The following is a 20,654-nucleotide window of genomic DNA, read 5'->3' on the forward strand; positions in this document are numbered from 1 at the left end:
GATGAACTGAATGGGACGGTGAATGTTGGTTAAGTTTAGCTGGATATCACCATGCAGATCTAGGGGCTTCCTTGGGAGGCCTTAGCAAGCAGCTCCTTCACTGGGGACTTCTGACACCAAGTGGACATTTTGGAAGCCCCTCAGGACCCTGCTTACATCTTGGCTGACTCTTGAATGTGTAGTTTGAAATTATCCAAAAGGAAGACGATGAGAGAATACCCTTTGGGGCCCAAGAGGGAATATGGTATGGGCTTCAGGGCTTCGCCATGGCTAACACTTCTCTTTCCACCCAGGTCATCAATCCCATGGGCTGGGATGCATTCGGGTTGCCAGCCGAGAATGCCGCGATCGAGAGAAATCTACATCCAGGAAGCTGGACGCAGAGGTACACATTTGCACACAGATTCAACTACTTGAATGCAAAAACCAGGACAAAAAGCAAAAAACAAAACAAAACAAAACAAAAAACACAAAAAAAACTTGTATATGAGAAATAGAAAGCAGAACAAAATATACACCTGGAAATATATATTAAAGAAAATTAAGGCATTCATTCCTTATTCTATTAATTTTTTAAAATACTTGTATATTGTGTTTTTCTTTTACACACACACACACACATGTACACATATACACATAATTTTTACTTGAAAAGTTACACAGAGTTGGAGAGTCATAGATAGATCTCCCATCCACTGATCACTCCCCAAATGGTTAGAATGGTCAGAGCCAGGCTGATCCAAAAGTAGGAGTCAAGAACTTCCTCTGGGTCTCCCACTTGAATGCAGGGTCCTAAGGATTTTGAGCCATTCTCTTCTGTTTTTCTAGGCTAGCAGCAGGAAACTGGATCAGAAGTAGAACAGCTAGGACTCAGACCAACACTCATATGAGGTGCTGGTACCATAGACAGAGGATTAGCATGTTATGCCACCATGCTTAATATGCCACTTGACATACTGTATTCTTTGTTTATTATTATTGGAAAAGTAGAGTTACAGAGAGAAGGAAAGACAGAAAAATCTTCACCTGAGGCTGATTCACTCCCCAAGTGGCTGTGATGGCTGGAGCTGGGCTGATCGAGAGCCAGGAGTTTCTTCTGTATTTCCCATGTGTGTGCAGGGTCCCAAGGCTTTGGGCCATCCTCCACTACTTTCCCATTCCATAAGCAGGGATCTGGATGGGAAGTGGAGCAGCCGGGACATAAATTGGTACCCTTATGCAATCCCAGGATTTGCAGGCTGAGGATTAGCTTGCTGAGCCCTCATGCCTGCCCTAACATACTGTATTATTTTTTGTGTGTTTGTTTGTTTTTAAGATTTCTTTCTTTCTTTATTTACTGGAAAGGCAGATTTACAGAGAGAAAGAGAAGGCAGATTTACAGAGAGAAAGAGAGGCAGAGATCTGTCCATTGGTTCACCCCCCCAAGTGGCCGCAGTGGCAGGAGCTGAGCCAGCTCAAAGCCTGGAGCCAGAAGCTTCTTCCAGATCTCCCCCGCGGGTGCAGGGTCCCAAGGCTTTGAGCCATCCTCGACTGCTTTCCCAGCCACAAGCAGGGAGTTGGATGGGAAGTGGAACAGTCAGAATATGAATTGGTGCCCATTTGGGATCCCTGGGGGTACAAGGCAAGAATTTAGCCACTAGACTGTCATGCCAGGCTCCATACTGTATTCTTGTCAAAGAAATATCAAAGAAGGTTTTTGATGCTTATTTTGATGTTTTGTCATTGACTAAGTTATTCTTCCTTGGAATATTTGCATTAGAGTGTCAAAGAGAGAGAAGGTTGTTAAGTTTCTCTAGTTTTCTCTTGCCAGCTTTATTGTAGCCTGACCTATATCCATGGATTCTTACAGATTGTATTTTGTCATCTACACTTCTCCGGTTTCTTTTCACAGACTACACAGAGTGTCATTTGTTTATGGCTTTAACCCTCCCTGAAGACCAAACTTTGTTCCCTTTGTTTCGCAGTAACATTAAGCACATGAGGAAGCAGCTTGATGAACTGGGCCTCTGGTTCAGCTGGGACAGGGTAAGTCAGCCCTTCTCCCTGCAAGGTCATTGTCTTCAGAAAGGTCAGGGGATGGCAGGGGATGGGATGGGAGGGAGGGAGGGAGGAAGGAGGAGAGCAGGATCCGCACTCCACAAATAAACACCCTGAGTGGATAATTCACCTGTAAGCAAAGTTTTCTGTGGGGTGAAGTTCTAAGAGTTCACTTCTTAACTTCATGGTTGCCTATGATTTAGGTGTGGCCGAAGCTTTGTACAAGGCCTTCTCTTGCTCTCGTTAATAATCTTTGAGGACTGTTGGGTTTTTTGATAGGAGTGACTATGTGTCAGTTTTGCCTTTCGATGATTGGCTCATAAGCTCATGGACCATTTATGTAAAGCATTGGAATAAACCTCCTCCTCCCCCAGCAAATGTTCCCCCCCCCTTTTTTTTTTAAGATTTTATTTGTTTATTTGAAAGATAGAGCTATGGAGAAAAAAAAGGAAGATACAGAGGGACTGAGAGAAGGAGAAACCAATATTCCATCTGCTGGTTCACTTTGTAAATGGCCACCAGACTGGGGCTGAGCCAGGAGCCAGGACATACATGTCAGTCTCCAGTGTGGGTGTAGGGATCCTAACACCTGGGCTATCTTCTGCTGCTTAGCACATTAGCACAGGAAGCTGGGTCAGAATTGGAGCAGTGAGGACTTGAACCAGTGCCCATGTGGGATGCTGACATTGCAAGCTGCAGCTTAGCTAGCTACACCACAGTGCCAGCCCCTATATTCTTACTGTTCATGGTAGTTGTTTTATGTGTCTAATGAGTGAATTAAGGATGTTTGTGAAAGTGATCTAATCATATCTTTTGCCCACATAGGTAGGATTACCTCCTCTTAGTAAGTTTTATCTTGTTATAAATATTTGTTCTCAATCTGTCATTTGCCTTGCGTTTTGTTTTTAGTGAGGCATTATCAGCAACTAAATATTTGGAAAGACTGTCTTTTGTATTTCCATCTTGATCTTTTGTGGTTTACTTTTTTACTTAGCTACAATTATTTTAGCATACTTGTATGAAGCCTAGAAATTTCTACCTTGACCAAATCATGAATTACTTCTGTTTTCGTATTGTTTAAACAATTCTTTCCTCAGTGGTTTAGAGGGCTTGTGACAACCAAGTGCTTTTTATGTTCTAACACACAACGTCCTGTTTCTGTTATAATAATGCAGCATTATTCTAGTGTCATCACTGATCTATTTTTAGTGGTATCTGCTTTGTAATTACTTTAAATACCCAGGAATGGAAGTCTCCTCCCACTGCCTGATATTAATGGTGACAGCTCCCCAGTGTCTTGTCTATTTCCTTGTTTTTCATCCATTTAAGAAAACTTTTCAACCTTTACTTGTTTGCTTCTTTTAGTCCGTCATTGATACGGTTAATGATCAAATTAAAGAGATGGGCATGAAAGGGGAGAAACATTATTTTAACTTATTTGGAGTCATTCCTCTAAATTTAGGGAACTAGGGAAAGTGAAGGTATTTGTACCTGGTTTTTTTTTTTTTTTTTTAAGATTTATTTATTTTTTATTGGAAAATCAGAGAAGAGGAGAGACAGAGAGGAAGATCTTTTGTTCGTTGATTCACTCCCCAAGCCCCAAGCAGCCACAACAGCTGGAGCTGAGCCGTTCCGAAGCCAGGAGCCAGGAGCTTCCCAGGGCTCCCATGTGAGTGCAGGGTTCCAAGGCTTTGGGCCGTCCTCGACTGCTTTCCCAGGCCACAAGCAGGGAGCTGGATGGAAAGTGGGGCTTCTGAGATTAGAACCGGTGCCCATATGGGATCCCGGCACATTCAAGGTGAGGACTTTAGCAGCCAGGCTGTTGTGCTGGGTTCATGACCAGCAATTTTCTTGAACACAAGTCCGGAGGTGCTCTTCAGCATGTTTCTTAGCTTCCCGAGCGTAAACCTCTCCCAAGAGTTTGGAGTACTCTGTTCTTATTTGTGCATGCCCTGTGGACGTGTGTGTGTGTGTGTGTGTGTGTGTGTGTGTGTGTGTGTGTGTTGCATTTCCTGAGTGAGACAATCAGCCCAGAGACCCCGCTGGCCAAGGGGAGGGGAGGTGAAACTTGTGATTCTGGGACATTGACTTCCATCTGAATCTAGAAATCTGCTAGGCTGCTGTATCTTTCTCTTCAATCTGGTGCCCCAGCTGTGACCGACTGTGATGGATGGCTTCAGGTGCTTCGTGTGTGCAACATGTGGGCTTTGCATCAGCCCAACCCACCATCCCCTCCAGGCCCCACCCTTTGGCGTGGAAGTGCCAGAGCCCTGCTTCTCAGGATGCCCCGCCAGTTCTTAGCAGGGGAAGGTGCTATTTGGCTTATGGGACTTTGCTTCACCCTAGGCCCATCTGCTGAAGTTCCTTGGTGTTTCTGGCATGTTGACGACACCTTCTGTTGTTTCCATTATTGGCACAGCCCTCTAAAGCCCCCCTGGCTGCCATCTTTATATTCTGTTGGTCACTTTAATGAGTAAATGAAGCAATTTTAGACCCCCTCTTGTCCAAAAATGCCATTTTCTGCTTACCTCTTTACACTCTATTCATTGCAGGCGAGGAAGAACAAATGAGAGATAGAGGAACCGTTTATTGTTGCAGCAGATGGAGCTCCTTTGCGGACAGCTTCCCAGGTTCCTTGAAGACGCCGGGTTGGTAGGCTGGTAGTGAGCAGTACAGCATAAAAAAAAAGCGGCTCAGAGAAAACAACTTTTACAACTTGAGCCCTGGCGTCAGTCCCCCTGCCTCTTGGGAAGCTGTGTATGAACTTTTCAGCTCTTAAGCTACATTCTCATCTTTTTATATGAAAGGCTTGATTTCTGGATTAGAGAGAGAGTATGTGTGTGTGTGTGTGTATACACATGCCCTTCCAGACTTGGTGCATTTCTGTGGATCGAAAGTCATCACGTAACATCTTCTAACACAGTGCTGCATTTCAGTTTTTCAAGTGTTGTTTCCCAACACTGTCATCTTCAGGGGGGGGAAGGAAAGTAAGAAATTTAAGCAACTGAACGCCTACTGAGGGACAAGCCCAAAGGGAATGAAATTGCAGCCTGTACAAAGAGAGGAGGAGGTATGGCTGTTTTGGGGAGCACCTTTTTGACGGCACAGTTGGCAGCTTCTTTCCGATGAGAGGGTGAGGTCCACAGTCTCCTCTCCTGGGTCGGCAGGTGGCTGTGACGAGTGTGACCCTGCCCCGAGCCACGGCCCTATGAGTGCCTCGTGGGAAATGACAGCTTCTGCATTGTGTGCTGGGGCCGGATGAGAGAGGTACGGCTCCAGCTTGGCTTCCTACCTACTCATTGGCACTCTGGACCTCTGCTGCTTCAGGGCCAGGACTTGGCAAGGAATTTGAATTGAAATCAATTCTGGGGCCTGGTTTTTGTCAGGAATTCTTGCATCATTACTTCAGGTAGTCCCTAGAAGTTCCCCCTCAAATTTGGACAAGTAGAAGGAGTAGTAAAATGTCTGAACCAGGTAGGATTCAAAGCAGACCCTGCAGGCTGTGCCAGAGGAAGGCTTTATTGTTTGCTCATAGTGCTGTTGAGAAATCCCCAAACCCATACAACCGTGATGTTTGGATTAATTCCACTGCCTTTATTTCCCTTGGTGATGTAATGAGGAGTTGGCTGTTTTCTGGATCCCTATTTTGATGAGCTTTCTTTTTAAGATTCATATATTTATTTAATTGAAAGGCAAAGTGTGTGCATGTGTGTGTGTGTGTGGTAGAGAGAGAGATCCATCTTGCATCCGCTGACTCATTCTCTGGGTGACTGCATCAGCCAGGGGTTTGGGTCAGGCTGAAGCCAGGAGCTTTGTGGGGATCTCCCATGTGGGACACAGGGACTCCAGTCCTTGAGCCATCATCCACTGATTCTCAGGTGCATCGACAGGAATCCAGATCAGGCATGGAGGATCTAAGACTCAAATCAGCATTTGATACAGAATGCTGGAGTTGCTAGTGTTGGCTCAACCCACTGGGCCACAGCGCTACAAAAATTTTTCTTTAAGATTTATTTATTTTTATTGGAAAGGCAGATTCATAGAGAGGAGAGACAAAGATTTTCTATCTGCTAGTTCACACCCCAGATGGCCTCAATGGCCAGAGCTGAGCCAATCCAAAACCAGGAGCTTCTCCCACATGGGTACAGGGCCCCAGGGCTTTGGACTGTCCTCTACTGCTGTCCCAGGTCACAAGCAGCAAGCTGAATGAGAAGTAAAGCAGCCAGGACACGAACCAGTGCCCATATGGGATGTCAGCATTTGCAAATGGAGGATTAGCCAATTGAGCCATCATATTGGCTCCTGAAGATCTTACATCTTAATTTGTACTCATTTTTCACCGAGTTTTAAATCCCTGAATGGGATTTCTTCTTTATTGTCTACATCCAATCTTCTGGACATGTTGATTTCCAGTAACATGAGTGACTGGTTTGCCCATATCAGGGCCAGTGACATACAGGAATTACTGCCCCCTGAGGCATTTGTCCACCAAGCAAACTCAAAATGCAGCTTCCAGCTCTTGCTTGCCAGCTGTGTGTGCTGACAGTGGAGTGGTAGAGGGGGTGCTGGGTGAACTGACGTGGTTGGCAGTGCAGTAGAGCTGAGCTGTACCAGAGTCGTTACCTGGACAGAGCTTTTGGTAACTTTGAATTCTTCCAAGTTTTGTCCATCCGTGTCTTACAGCCTGTGAAAAACGGGATGGCTGCTGAAGGGTTCCTGGCGATCCAACCCCCAGGACAGATCTAGCTGCTGTTTCTCCCCGATCGGGCATCTGTCACTCAGATATGAAGGATGTTGTCTGTCTGTCTCTCAGTTCCACTATCACATCAAACACAGCTCATAGTGAGGACAGTGCTAACTTCATGCTGTGCTCCTTTGCACCTCTTCCTGCTCATATTAGAAGTACCTTTGGAGACCAGGAGCGTGCTTGCCTCTACTTCCTGCTGCCATTTTTTTTTAAAGCCTTTTCTTTCCCACCCTCGGGTTTGTTCCCACGGTTTGAGCACAAAACATTCTTTCCATCAAAAAAAAAAAAAAAAAAAAAAGAGAGAGAGAAAGAAACACACACACACACACACACACACACACACAGTGTCCTTCCTTCCTGCTGGACTGTATTTTGAAAGACAGAGTGACAGTGATCGTTGCTTCAAGGCCCTGGCTGCATTGGCACTCCAGGCAGAGGAGCAATGGAGGAAAAACAGTGGAACCTTCAGAATAATGAAGGCTATCTTTTTGAATGTTTAGGTGTGTTGTTATTGTTGTTTGTTTTTTTAATTTTCAAAGAATTTGAAAAACAGCCTGAAACAAAAAAGAACTCAGGAGGCAAACGAGTGCCTGTAAATCAAAACAGGGTCCAGAAGATTGCCGTGATGAGAGCTGGGAGCGAAGGTTGCCGTGACAACGTATAACAAGCCTTGGAGTGCTTGACTCTCCAAAGCCTTTCTGCAGTCCCGGCAGAGGTGAAGCCGTCTGTCTGGCATATTTTGGGCTCCAGGTTCCCGCTTCTCTCTGAATCAGGGAATTAACCTTTCACTCCACACATGGTCCTGTAGTTGGGCCTGGCAGCTGGGAGGGACACCAGGCTGTACCTTTGTTTGAGCCACACTGACTTGGCAGCTGACCTTCTTGGGAAGGTTGCCACCCAGGATAAAGGGTCAGTGCAGGAGTGCTGTGGGCCTCATGTAGACCCAAGCCTGCTCCCTGCCTCCCAGGTGAGGCCTCAGCCAGGGATACCTTCTGGGACATCCAAAGGAAGTGTCCTGGGGCTCCCCGGTGATGTTACTGTTCACGGGAGTCATTTCTTTCCTCCCAAGTCCCAGGCAGGAGTTGTAAACACTTGTGGGGTGACCCTATCCAGGAGTGCCCCTCGGCCTCATGGCATAGAATTGCTTGACTGGATGCTTGCTAAATGCTTGCAACAGACTGGGTCTTGGTCCACGTGGGAAGCCTGGTTCTTGGTGATAATGAGGCTTGGCGTTAATTAACCCATGGCGCCCCTCTGAGCTTCCAAGGCAATGCTTTCTGTGATGGGGAACAATGCTCCCATTCCTCAAAGTTCTTAGAAAACAAGAACACCTTGTACATCGGCCATTTGTAGCCTTTGATAGAACTGCAAACTAGGGATGCATGGCTATGTGAGCTCTAAGTATGTCGGGAAGCAGCACCTCTGTGGTCTCAAAGATTGTTACCCTATGGAGTAAGGCTGATTGCTTATCCCAATGGTTCTCAACTTTTGGCAAGCATCAGAATTCAAGAGAGCTTGGTGAAACATGGATTTCTGGGCCCCAGTACCCTCAATTCTCAGTTTTTAATTCAGTTACGTCTGTTCTATTGTTTCTCTTTTCAGAAAAAGGATATCTTAGGAACAATCTTGCTCCCAAGTATTTTTGCGTAATAAAGTACAGACCCATCCACAGTCCTCCCCAATATGAACTAATGTTTAATGAATAATGCAAATGACATTTGTGAAAGCAGACGGTACTCTTGCAGATTCAGGCTTGGGCTGCCATAGGCAGAAGCTAAGAATTCTATGCAGCTCTCCCACATGGGTGGCAGAAGCCCAACTACTTGGGCAGTCTTCCCCTGCCTTCCCAGGCATGTTAGTGGGAGCTGGATCAGAAGTGGAGCAGCCAGGACTCAAACCTAAGCTCTGATATGGGGTTCCAGTGTTGTAGGCAGCCTCCTAGCCCATGGTGTCACAATGCTGGGCCATCTCTTTCTGTTAGAACCCCAATTCTCATTACATGTACCCAATATTTACATGTTTATGATCATTGCTGTCTTATTTTCCTTCTTTGTAGTTTTTATTTGAGAGAGAGAGAGAGAGTTGAAGAGCTTTTGTCTGCTGGGTTACTCCCTAAATACCGTAGTGCCTGAGTAAGGCCAGGCTGAAGCTGGGAGCTGGCAGCTCCCTGTAGGTCTCCCATGTGTGAGAAAGGAGCCCAACTACCTGAGACTTTGCCACTACCTCCTAGATCTGCATTAGCAGGAGGCTGGACCCAGGAATGGGACCCAGGTACAAACTCATGTTTAACCATTAAACTAAGGCCCCAGCTCCCTTGTTGCCAATACAGTTTTACTTTTGTGAGAGGGTTTTTTTTTCCCCTAGGTGATGTTTTTATTTGTGGTCACATGCAAATAGCATAACCTTTACCACCTTAAAAAGAATTATTTTTGATGATGTTTACGTAGTTGATTAGGCTAGGAAGGGTCGAGAGTTAGGGGAAGTGGGTGAAACCTTCGTCTCCAAATTTTCTTTTTCTTCTTCCTGTGTTAGGGGGAAAGGGAGAGATAAGGGAAGAAACCATACCCAGCCTCTCAACCGCCTCAATACCTGGGGATGTTATCCAGTGTCAGTCCAGGGTTCCCAATGTGGAGCATGCACCAAGGGTTCTGCTCAAGTGGTTTCAATAGTTCTGAAAAACTGTTGATCTCACCACTCCAAGAATGAGGAAATATTTCCAAGATCCATTGACTGACATAGTCTCCATTTGCCCAGATATTTGCTGTCAACGCTTGGCTGCGGTAGTTGACCAATTTGTTCTGCCCTCCATCCTTTTCTGTGGTACCAGATGTCCTCTGCAGACTCCAGTGGCCTGCCAAATCCTGCATGTACATCTGGGTGTCCCATCCACTGTTCTGTCTAAGCCAATGGGGAGGCCCATTTCTGACACATGCATGCAACGTCAGACCACAGAACCTGCAATCTTCCATATGGCTGGAGTCCAGTGGTTCAGGGGGATCCACAAATTCCATGCATTCCCCATCAAAACCCCAAGAGTATTCTAAGTCTCTTATGGAATCCTAAGGGATCTCAAATAACCAAACAAGCTTGAAAAAGAAGAGTTGGTGGATACATATTTCCTGAAGTTTTAAAAAGATTTGTTTATTTCTATTAGAAAGTCAGATATATAGAAAGAAGGAGAGACAAAGAGGAAGATCTTCTGTCTGTTGATTCACTCCCCAAGTGGCTGCAACAGCCAGAGCTGAGCTGATCTGAAGCCAGGAGCCCAGAGCCTTTTCTGGGTCTTCCACGTGCGCGCAGGGTCCCAAGGCTTTGGGTCGTCCTTGACTGCTTTCCCAGGCCACAAGCAGGGAGCTGGATGGGAAATGGAGCAGCTGGGACACGAACTGGTGCCCACATGGGGCCTCAGCACATGCAAGGTGAGGATTTTAGCCACTAGGCTACTGTACCAGGCCCATATTTTCTGATTTCTTAACCTTCTTTAGAGCTATCATATTTTTCATATATATATGTATTTTCAAGTATTTATATATTTACTTATTTATTTAAAAGTCGGTGTTAGAGGAAGGGAGGTTTTCTACCCACTGGTTCACCCCACAAGTGGCTACATTGACCAGGTCTCTGCCAGGAGTCCGGGAACTCTGGAGCTTCAGCTAGGTCTCTCTAGTGGGTACCGGGGCCCAAGAACTGTGGCCAGTTTCTGCTGCTCTCTCAGGGACATGAGCAGGGAGCTAGAGGGGAAGTGGGGCAGCCAGGACGCAAAGTGGCACTCACATGAGATATTGGCATCGCAGGCAGTGGCTTAACCTGCCATTACCAGGATGCGGTGCCCAACCTGAACTAATTTTAAAGAAAATTTGCTAAGTAAAATAAACCAATCACAAGAAATGAATGCTGTCTGAATTGACTCATGTGAGGTACCTAGATAAGTGTAAATCATACAGATGAAAAAAAAAAAGGCAAAAAAACACACAAAAAACCCCAACCAGAATGTTGGTTGCTAGTGGTTGCTAGGGGATAGAAAAAGGAGAAAATGAGAAATTTATTATTCAATAGGTAGAGTTTCAGTTTTGCAAGATGCAGAGAGCTCTTGGAATAAATGGTGATTATGCTATCGTTGCAGTTTGAATGTACTCAATACTACTGAACTGTATCCTTAAAAATGGTTAAGTCGGCAAAATCTGTAAGTATTTTACCACATTAAAAGAAACGGGAATAGAAAGCTTCAGAGTATGAAAAATCAAAGGTGGAAAATTTCTCAGTGCAGAAAAGAATTTTAAAAAATGGTGAACGTCATGATGAGATTCCAAGCACAGCAACAACCAACTGACTGGACAGATTGGCTTGTGATGCGCTGGCCACGCCCCTTTCTCTGTCCTTGTGTGCTAACCATGCTGCTCCGTCCCTTAGACCTGCTTCGACTTTTATACTTTCATCTCCAAACCTCTTTCTGCCCAGGGCCATGCAGCTGCTTATAACATTATTCACAGGCCGTTCAGAATTCTCAATTTCAAAATCAGCATGCTACGAACTTGCTGAATATTGAGTCTCACCTGATGGTACCTTGCCAGGGCCAGTCCAAATGACTTCATGAGAGAAGAAGACAGAGAGGAAGACCTTCCATGCACTGGTTCACTCTCCAAGTGGCTGCAACAGCCAGAGCTGAACTGATCCAAAGCCAGGAACCAGGAATTCCTTCCAGGTCTCCCACATGGGTGCAGGGTCCCAAGGCTTTGGGCTGTCCTGGACTGCTTTCCCAGGCCACAAGCAGGGAGCTGGGTAGAAGCGGGGCAGCTGGGATGCAGACCAGCACCCATATGGGATCCTGGCATGTGCAAGGGAAGAGCTTTAGCCACTAGGCTACCGTACCGGGTCCAGTGCTAATTTCTTAAGCATTTGATAGACTTCTAGGGAGATCATCAGAGCTATGAGACTTTTTTTTTCCCCTTTGAATTCTAAGGTTTGATTTGTTTGAAGAAAGAGAAAGAAGAAAAAGGAAGAAAAAGAATTCTTCCGTCAATTTACTGGTTCTCTCCCCAGAGGGCAGTATCAGCCAGGACTGGTCAGACCAAAATCAGGAGCTTCGTTTGGGTCTCCCACGTGGGCTCAGGGACCCAGGGTCTTAGAGTATCCCTCTCGGCTTTCTCAGTTGCATCAGCAGGGAGCTGGATCAGAAGTGGAGCAGACAGGACACAAACTGATGCCCACGTGGGATGCTGGCACTTGGAGGTGGAAGATTAGCCAGCTGAGCCAATGTGCTGGGATCTGGCCTGTTGATTGTTGAGTGAGTTTTACTGTCTTCAACCGTAATTGTGGATTTGTACGTTTTTTTCCTTTCAGTTTTATCAGTTCTTGATTAACATATTTTTCAGTTCTGCTGTCGAATACATATACATTAAGGCTAGCTAAATATGGGTACCCATAGTTTTTAGTTATACTTAGTAGAAAGGGGCCCGGCACATTGGCCTAGTGGCTAAAGTCCTCTCTTTGAGCATGCCAGGATTCCGTATGGTGGCCGATTCTGATCCTGGTGGCCCCTCTTCTCATCCAGCTCCCTGCTTGTGGCCTGGGAAAGCAGTCGAGGAAGGCCCAAAATCTTAAGATCCTGCACTCATGTGGAAAACCTGGTGGAGGCTCCTGGCTTCTGGCTTTGGATTGGCGCAGCTCCAGCCATTGTGGCCGCTTGGGGAGTGAATCATCGGACGGAAGATCTTCCTCTCTGTCTCTCCTCCTCTCTGTATATCTGACTTTGCAATAAAAATCTTTTAAAAAAATGTGATTTCTCTTAAAAAAAATACTTAGTAAGAAAGAATAAGAAAAAGTGTATCTACCTTTCCTTCCCAGAAGCAGGAGATGTTTTAAAGATGTTAAGGATAGTTTAGGGTCTGGCATTACGGCATAGTGGTTTAAACCTCTGCCTGTGAGGCAGCATTCCATATGGATGCCAGTTTGAGTCACAACTGTCCCACTCCTTACCCAGCAACCTGCTGGTATGTCGGGAAAGCAGGGGAGAAGAGCCACAGTGCTTGGGCCTCTGCACCAACATGGTAGACATGAAAGAAGCTTCTGGCTCCTGGCTTCAGTGAGGTCATTTGGGGAGTGAACACAGCAGATGGCTACTCTGTGTCTCTCCCTCTCTTTCTCTGAACTCTGCCTTTCAAATCAATAAAACAAATCTTTTAAAAAAAAGTTTTACAAAGTACCACCTACTTCCAATGAGATTGTAATACGCGCTTTTCCACCCCGATCTTCTCCTTAAGCTTTGCTGGGCTAACAAAGTGCTTCTCCATTCCCTGACTGTATTTATGATTCTTTTTCTTGTTCTGGTCAGATGTAGGGTCTTGCTAGCCATGGTAGGCTTCTGTGACTCCATTGTGCATGGAGCTTGCATGAGCCAAACGGCTCATTTTGGGCACTGCTGTTGGTGTGTGCACTCATAGGATACCTCCTTTCTCTCTGGATCCATGCCCTTGTGTAACAAGTAGCCCTCATTCCACTCCCGAAGCCTGAACAACTGATGTCATGAAAACATGCTGTTTGTTTGTTTGTTTGTTTTGGATGATTCTGTCCTGTTGGTCCTGAAATTTGCAAGGATGTTGCAGATCAAATTGATGCTTTATCCTTCCAGAAAAGCGGAATGAAGTAGAGAGCCTGTTTGGCTCGCACCTGAAATGCTGGCATCTGTCCAACTGGATGATAACAAATTGTGACTCAAACCAATTAATCTCATCTGTAGTTTAATGGAGGCTTTTCTGTTCCCAGCTGTCTAGTTAGGGAAGCTCTGTGTATTATTGGACTGCCTTGATGGAATTCCTGTCATTTGGCAGTGAGCAGTTACCAAGAAACTTGGCCAATTGTTGCTTCTTGTTGGATTATGGGTACTTCATGGAACCTGGTTTCCTTTGTTTAACAACAGCTTTCAGGTCCCGGTAAAGATGACGACATCTAAACAATATCGGTCAAGAAGACTGCGGAAGAAAGAACTTCATGAACAGGCCACTTTCAGTTAAGCCATACAGCATAAGTTGTCTTTGAAAATCCGAAGATCCTGATTTTCCTGCTATTAGTACTCCTTCTCCACATGGAATTCCAAAGCACATGGAACCTTTTCAGTTACTAAGAATTTATCATGTAGCCCTAGGTTTGCAAAGCAAACTTTTTTTTTTAAAGATTTATTTTTTTTATTACAAAGTCAGATATACAGAGAGAGGAGGAGAGACAGAGAGGAAGATCTTCCGTCCGATGATTCACTCCCCAAGTGAGCCGCAACGGGCCGATGCGCGCTGATCCGATGCCAGGAACCAGGAACCTCTTCCGTGTCTCCCACGCGGGTGCAGGATCCCAAAGCATTGGGCCGTCCTCAACTGCTTTCCCAGGCCACAAGCAGGGAGCTGGATGGGAAGTGGAGCTGCCGGGATTAGAACCAGCGCCCATATGGGATCCTGGGGCGTTCAAGGCGAGGACTTTAGCCGCTAGGCCACGCCACCGGGCCCAAAGCAAACTTTTTTTAAAACATTCATTTATTTTTATTGGAAAGTCAAATATACAGAGAGGAGGAGAGACAGAGAGAAAGATCTTCCATCGTTGATTCACTCCCCAGGTGACTGCAATGGCCGGAGCTGCACTGATCCGAAGCCAGGAGCCAGGAGCTCCTCCAGGTCTTCCATGCCTGGGTGCAAGGTCCCAAGGCTTTGGGCCGTCTTTGACTGCTTTCCCAGGCCACAAGCAGGGAGCTGGATGGGAAGCAGGGCCACCGAGATTAGAACTGGAGCCCATATGGGATCCTGGTGCATTTAAGGCGAGGACTTTAGCCGCTAGGCTACTGCACCGGGCCCAAAGCAAACTTTAAAAATAAAATATTTATTTATTTTAAAAATCGTATTTGCAAAAGAGGGAAAGACACAGAGAGAGAGATCGTCCATCCACTAGTTCATTCCCCAGATGACCACAACAGCCAGTCTTGGACCAGGCCAGAGTTTTATCTGCCATCTTCTGCTGCTTTCCTAGGCCACTATCAGGGAGCTGGTTTGGAAGTGGGGCAGTTAGGACACAAGTTGACATCATATAGGATGCTAGTGTTGCAGGTGGTGGGTTTAGGCACCCCACTACAGTGCCAGACCCCACAACAAATTTTTCAGAATAAAATGCGTGCTCTGTAAAAGCACCGTGGTTAGCATTTCTCATGTTCAGTTTTCATTCGATGCTCATTCTCAATCTAAATACTCAGTCAAGGAACTTAATTGAGTGAAAGTAATTTCTGAGATAAATGTTAGGCTCAAGTCTAATTACTTACCCTGCTGTTAACGCCCGTCCCCTCCATTCTGCACAAAGGAAAGCAGACAAGGTAAAGGAGGTCGGAGGCAGGCCTTTGGTAGAGATGCAGCCGGGCAGACGGTTGGAGGATGGGGGAATAGATGGCTCTGTGGCCTGGGGTGGGGACCCTCGGCTGGGCCTGTGAGTGGCAAGGAGTCGTTGAGAAAGGTGCCAGTCGGATGGAATCAGGCAGAAGTTGGAGAGGTTTGAGAAATGGGTCCAGGGACGGAATGTCAATATGGTCAAGGTGATTGATAGACTTCTTGCCTTTTCCAGTCAAAACTGATGGACAGATGCCAGCACCCTGGCTCAAGTGGCTAATCCTCTACCTTCAAGCACTGGCATCCCATATGTGTACTGGTTCGAGTCCTGGCTGCTCTGCTTCCTATCCAACTCCCTGCTTGTGGCCTGGGAAAGTAGTGGAGGATGACCCGAAGTCTTGGGACCCTGTACCCGTGTAGGAGACCTGGAAGAAGCCCCTGATTCCTGGTTTCGGATCAGCCCGTCTCCAGCCAAGGTGGCCATCTGGGAAAGTGCACCAGCAGGTGGAAGACCTGTCTTTCTCTCTGTAATCCTGTCTTTCCAATAAAAACAAGTGAGTCTTAAAATAAAAACAAGCCAACAACAGCAAAAACTGATGGGGCAGCACTGAGACAGAGATACGGATGGAGATGCTGAGAAGCTGCCTGTAAGTGCTAAGGCAGTGGTAGATGGTGGCCCTCACCTTCTCCACACACCTGCTTCCACGCTGCTGTGCAGGTGGTGCCCATGCAGTGGCTCAGTGAGTGAGTGAGTAAAGGGACTCACAAAACCCGGATGGGCTGTGGTGACGGGGTGGGAGTGGGAGGCAGAGGAGTCTGTCTCGTCTTTCTGTTCTCTGCTTCACCACCTTCTCTTTGCCGCTGTGGTCCCCTGGCAAGTCTGTTGGGATAAGGTCTGAGTATCAGACCCGTGGTCACTGTTCTCATTGATGGGTTCCAGGGGAGCAGATGTAGGACACTGTGGCAGCGGGCCACCAGGCCCTGAAAGCTGCTGCCCCTCACCTGCCAGCAGTGTGGGACACTGCAGATGCAGACATGCCTGAGTCTTCTTCACCTGCCTTTGGAGGTCTGGAGTTTGGCACTCAGGTCTCCAGAAGTGCTGTGCAGCAAGGATTGGTAACTCGTGTTTGACAGCCTTTTGTGTGTGTGTGTGTGTGTAGGCAAGTCAGACTGTGGTTCTAAGAACAATGACACTGGATTAAAAAGCCAGTTACATTTACAAAAAGATTCCAGGCATCTGTCACAAGGCTTTTATTGCTTTTTAACTATGGTGATACTTGATTACCTGCATTTGATGTATTATTGCTTTGATGGAGGGGTGCAGGGCTTAGGGTGGGAGGCAGCTTTACACAGAGGACCTCTCTGTCTCCACACTGATCACATAGCTACGTTTCTCAAGGCTGCCACATGACTGACTTGACAAACATGTTCCTTGTGCTTCGTTCAATTCTTGATGGCTAGCCTAACCTAAATATTGTGGGGATGTGATGCCAGTGAAATGCATGATGGTTTTGAGTGATGTCAGCTGCTTTGTCAGAGCTGTCAGAGCTGTGACCGGACTAACAGCCACCCAGCCACATCCTGCCACAGTGGGAGGGAGGTGGGCAGAGAGGACCCAGCAGCCCTCCCTGGGGTGTGAGCTGTCACCAGGGCTGACAGCAAGCAACCTTGGATGGCTTTCCCCATCTGGTCATGTATTTTTGTCTTTCTATCATATACACCTTCTCTTTTGAGTTTGGAACCAATCATTTGTAAGACTCAGTGAGCTGTACTTACTCCAACCCTTACCTCTCCTTGATGCAGTAGCCTAGCAGGTGCATCAGCCTGCTGCTTGGGTGGTGAGGTTATGAGACCAGCCTGTTCCTTTCCACAGCTCACCCTGAGTAAAGCCAATGGAGGAAGCACCTGTGGCTCCCTCCCTCGTGCCCAGCCTTGTGCTCTGCCCACTTCAGTGCCTCTTAATCCTCCCAGCAGCCCTCTAAGACGAGCTTTATTGCCCTGAATCCTAGCTGGGGAAATAAGGTGTGGCTACAAAGCTAGTGATGCTGTGAAGACTCAAACACAGGTCACACTGCTCCAGAGTGAACTGTCCTTCCCTGAAATCTCCCAGACTCTGCCTGGGGCAAGGAGTGTCCACCTTAGGGGACCTCAGGGGCACGCACAAGGCGACTGACTGCTAGGATTCTCGCTGCACAGACTGAGTGATATGCAGGTGAACAGGGCCATCAGCGACAGGTAGGAGACCCTTGTGGCTCAGGCTTCTTGGACTTTGCCGCTGCCCAACCATAGGCCAGACCAGCTTTGTTCATTGTGCAGTCATCGGTCTTCCGGGCCAAGGTTTGGCCCCTCACCTGTATTCTGAGCCTGATTACCTTCTGTATTTGTGATTGCACAAAACATTTCCTGTGCTTAAAGCCAGACACCATAGAATATAAAATCACAGTATGGAGGAATGATGCTGAGGTCCCAGATGAATAAATTTGATCTCCTGGCAGCTGCATTGTGCTTTCTGGGGCTCAGGAGGATGTAAATGTTAACACCATTGAGTGTGGCCAAACAGCAGACACTTTCAGAGTTACCACTTGGAATTACAGGACTTCCCATTTGCAGTGGTGGTACATCAGCATGGGCATTGGTTTGTTTGAAAAGCAGGGTCCAGGGAAGCTGGGCCTGTGGGCAGCTGGGAAGAAATGGACAAGAGTGCAGTGGCACCATCAGCCACCTCTGAGCAGGTACAAGGGAGCATCCCCAAAGATGGCTTTGGCACTGCATTCGCATAGAGGCCGAGGTTATTGTTCTTCAAACGCTGCACGCAGAAATGCAACCTGAAATATATAATTAGAAATATATAATTATAATTTAGAAACATATTTAATATGATAATCTGATATGTATTAGATTTATACATTATGTATGTTGTGTTAGCAGCTACAAATCAGAGAAAACTTGACATTTCTCTGTGGGACTGGTTTATTTCACTAAACATAATGGTTTCCAATTGCATCCATTTAGTTACAAAAGACAGGATTTCATTCTTTTTCATGGATGAGCAGTATCCCACAGTGTCCATGTACCACAATTTCTTATCAGTGATCCTGAGGAAAAGTATGTCATTTTGTGCTTTTGATGAAAGTACACCCCTTTACAGTGGAGCCATGTGAAACATCCTCTCCATTCATGTGTTTCTGTGTGAGCTATAAAGGAAGTTAAAGATTGCTAAGAAAGAAACTTTGACAATACAGAGGTTCATCATGTTTACTTGGTTTTTATCAACAGCAAACCTTGTAATTTGATTTTAAAAAAGTTTGTAGCAAATGTGTTTTTAGGACAGAAAGCACATTTTGGGAGTGTTTGATGTAGCTTGCAAGTATTAACCACTTGATTTCTCACCAGGTTTGCTATTTGATGTGGCGTTTACCTGGTCTTTTTTGGTAGACAATGGCCTGATTCACGTAAAGGATCACAGTGCATCAAAGCAGCCACCACGCACCCGCTATATGTAGAAACTTAAGGTTTCTGTTCCAATAAGGTTCATGGCAAAGCTGACAGATGCTCTTCTTAAATTTTGTGGTAGTTTTCAAAACAAACATTCATGAATTAATTCATAACCCCAACGTAACAAGGGATCTTCAGAAGCTCATGGGAATGTATATTATGAAAAAAAACCGCACGGAATTAAAAAATATTTTGTACCAAAATAAGCCTATTTTAAAATTCAGTTTCCCATAATCCTTTTTTGAAAAGCTTTACTTGGGGACCCAGCGGCATGGCCTAGCGGCTAAAGTCCTTGCCTTGAAAGCCCCGGGATCCCATATGGGCGCTGGTTCTAATCCCGGCAGCTCCACTTCCCATCCAGCTCCCTGCTTGTAGCCTGGGAAAGCAGTTGAGGACGGCCCAATGCTTTGGGACACTGCACCCGTGTGGGAGACCCGGAGGAGGTTCCGGGTTCCTGGCTTTGGATCGGCGCGCATCGGCCCGTTGCGGCTCACTTGGGGAGTGAATCATCGGACGGAAGATCTTCCTCTCTGTCTCTCCTCCTCTGTGTATATCTGACTTTGTAATAAAAATGAATAAATCTTTTTTTTTAAAAAAAAAGAAAAGAAAAGCTTTATTTGGGATGGTTTTGTGGTACACTAGGATAAGTCGCTGCCTATGACACCTGAGCATCCCATATGAACTACAGTTCAAGTACCAACTGGTCCACTTCCAGTCCAACTACTTATTCATGCACGTGGGCGAACAGCAGAAGCTCGCCCAAGTGCTTGAACACCTACACCTGTGTGGAGGGCCAGATGCAGTTCCCGGCTCCTTGCTTCAGCTTGACCCAGGCCTGGCTGTTTATTATCATTTGGGGAATGAACCAGTAGAGGGAAGATCTCGCTCTCCCTGCCTTTCCCCCTCTCTGTCTCTGACTTTCTCACTCTCTCCTTGTGTGTTGCCGCTAAACTACATAAGGAATCTTGAAAAGGAAGGAAGGAAAAGAGAGAAGGAGAGAGATGTGCAACTTCATTCCCAAATGGCCACAGTGGCTGGGGTCAGAGCCTGGAATCCCACTGGTTCTTCCACACAGTGGCAGAGACCCAAGTCCTGGGGCCATTTCCACCTGCTGTCCCAGGCCTGTCAGCAGAGAACTGGATCAGAAGTGGAATAGTCAGTTCTTATATTGGTGCTCGTATGGGACCAGCCTGTTCCATGATTCTTTCGAAGCCCCTTCATATGTTAAGACTTAAATTTCCACTGTGTAATTCACCTGTTAGTTGCATGGGTGGGTGGGTGGAGAGTATGCAAAAGACTTGGAGTTTGTCATCACTAAACATGCCCCAGGGAAGGTGGTTGTGATATTTCAATAACCTCTCTCCAGAATAAACTGCCGCTTACCTCACTCTATGAATTGGCAAACATATTATTGGCTGGTAAATATTTTTGCGATTTGAGTGCCTTTCAAGATTGAATCACAAGACTTGATGCATCCGTTGCGGGGAAAGTGTTTACAGCAGCCCATTCACAATGCCCCCTCCTTTTTGGCAGGAAATAACGACATGTCTGCCAGACTACTACAGATGGACTCAGTATCTGTTTATTAAACTGTATGAAGCTGGATTGGCCTATCAGAAAGAGGTGAGTTCAAGTTAGCTGCACTTTACAAATTCATTGTTCTTAAAGAAGAAGCAATCAAACCTTGTCTCCCCAGTAGCAGCGGAAACCTAGAAAGTAGCTGCTGGCTCAGTTTTAGTGCCTTCTAATGACGGCAACTGGTTTGCTTCCAACCTTGGATTCCCAGTCCGTAGCTTGGTTTCTGTGAGTATAAGGAGGGAGTGTTGGAGGAGCATGGGCTTCTCAAATTCTGGCTCTACCATCTCTCCCAGCCGTGTGCCCAGCTAGATAACTTAACCTCCAGGGAGTGTGGTCCCTGCTCTGCTAAATGGAGGTGGTGATGATGTCTCGTAGAGTTCTGGGGAGGATTAAAAGCAGGTGGCAACTAAAGCCCAGTGTGTGCCCACAGTAATCTCCCAAGA

General features: G+C 46.3%; 1 protein-coding gene across 2 annotated transcripts in view; it reads left to right on the top strand.

Annotated features, from left to right (window-relative positions):
• The window catches only part of LARS2 (leucyl-tRNA synthetase 2, mitochondrial), a 104,862-nt gene that overhangs the window by 28,666 nt on the left and 55,542 nt on the right, over nucleotides 1–20,654 (top strand). For both annotated transcript variants that reach the window (XM_058678572.1, XM_058678573.1), the window contains exons 4-6: nucleotides 294–385; nucleotides 1,965–2,025; nucleotides 20,167–20,256. In XM_058678572.1, the coding sequence (XP_058534555.1) occupies nucleotides 294–385; nucleotides 1,965–2,025; nucleotides 20,167–20,256 (243 nt within the window). The remainder of the gene's footprint in view (nucleotides 1–293; nucleotides 386–1,964; nucleotides 2,026–20,166; nucleotides 20,257–20,654) is intronic.

Source organism: Ochotona princeps, chromosome 21 (assembly GCF_030435755.1).
Source record: "Ochotona princeps isolate mOchPri1 chromosome 21, mOchPri1.hap1, whole genome shotgun sequence".
NCBI classification, from domain to species: domain Eukaryota; kingdom Metazoa; phylum Chordata; class Mammalia; order Lagomorpha; family Ochotonidae; genus Ochotona; species Ochotona princeps.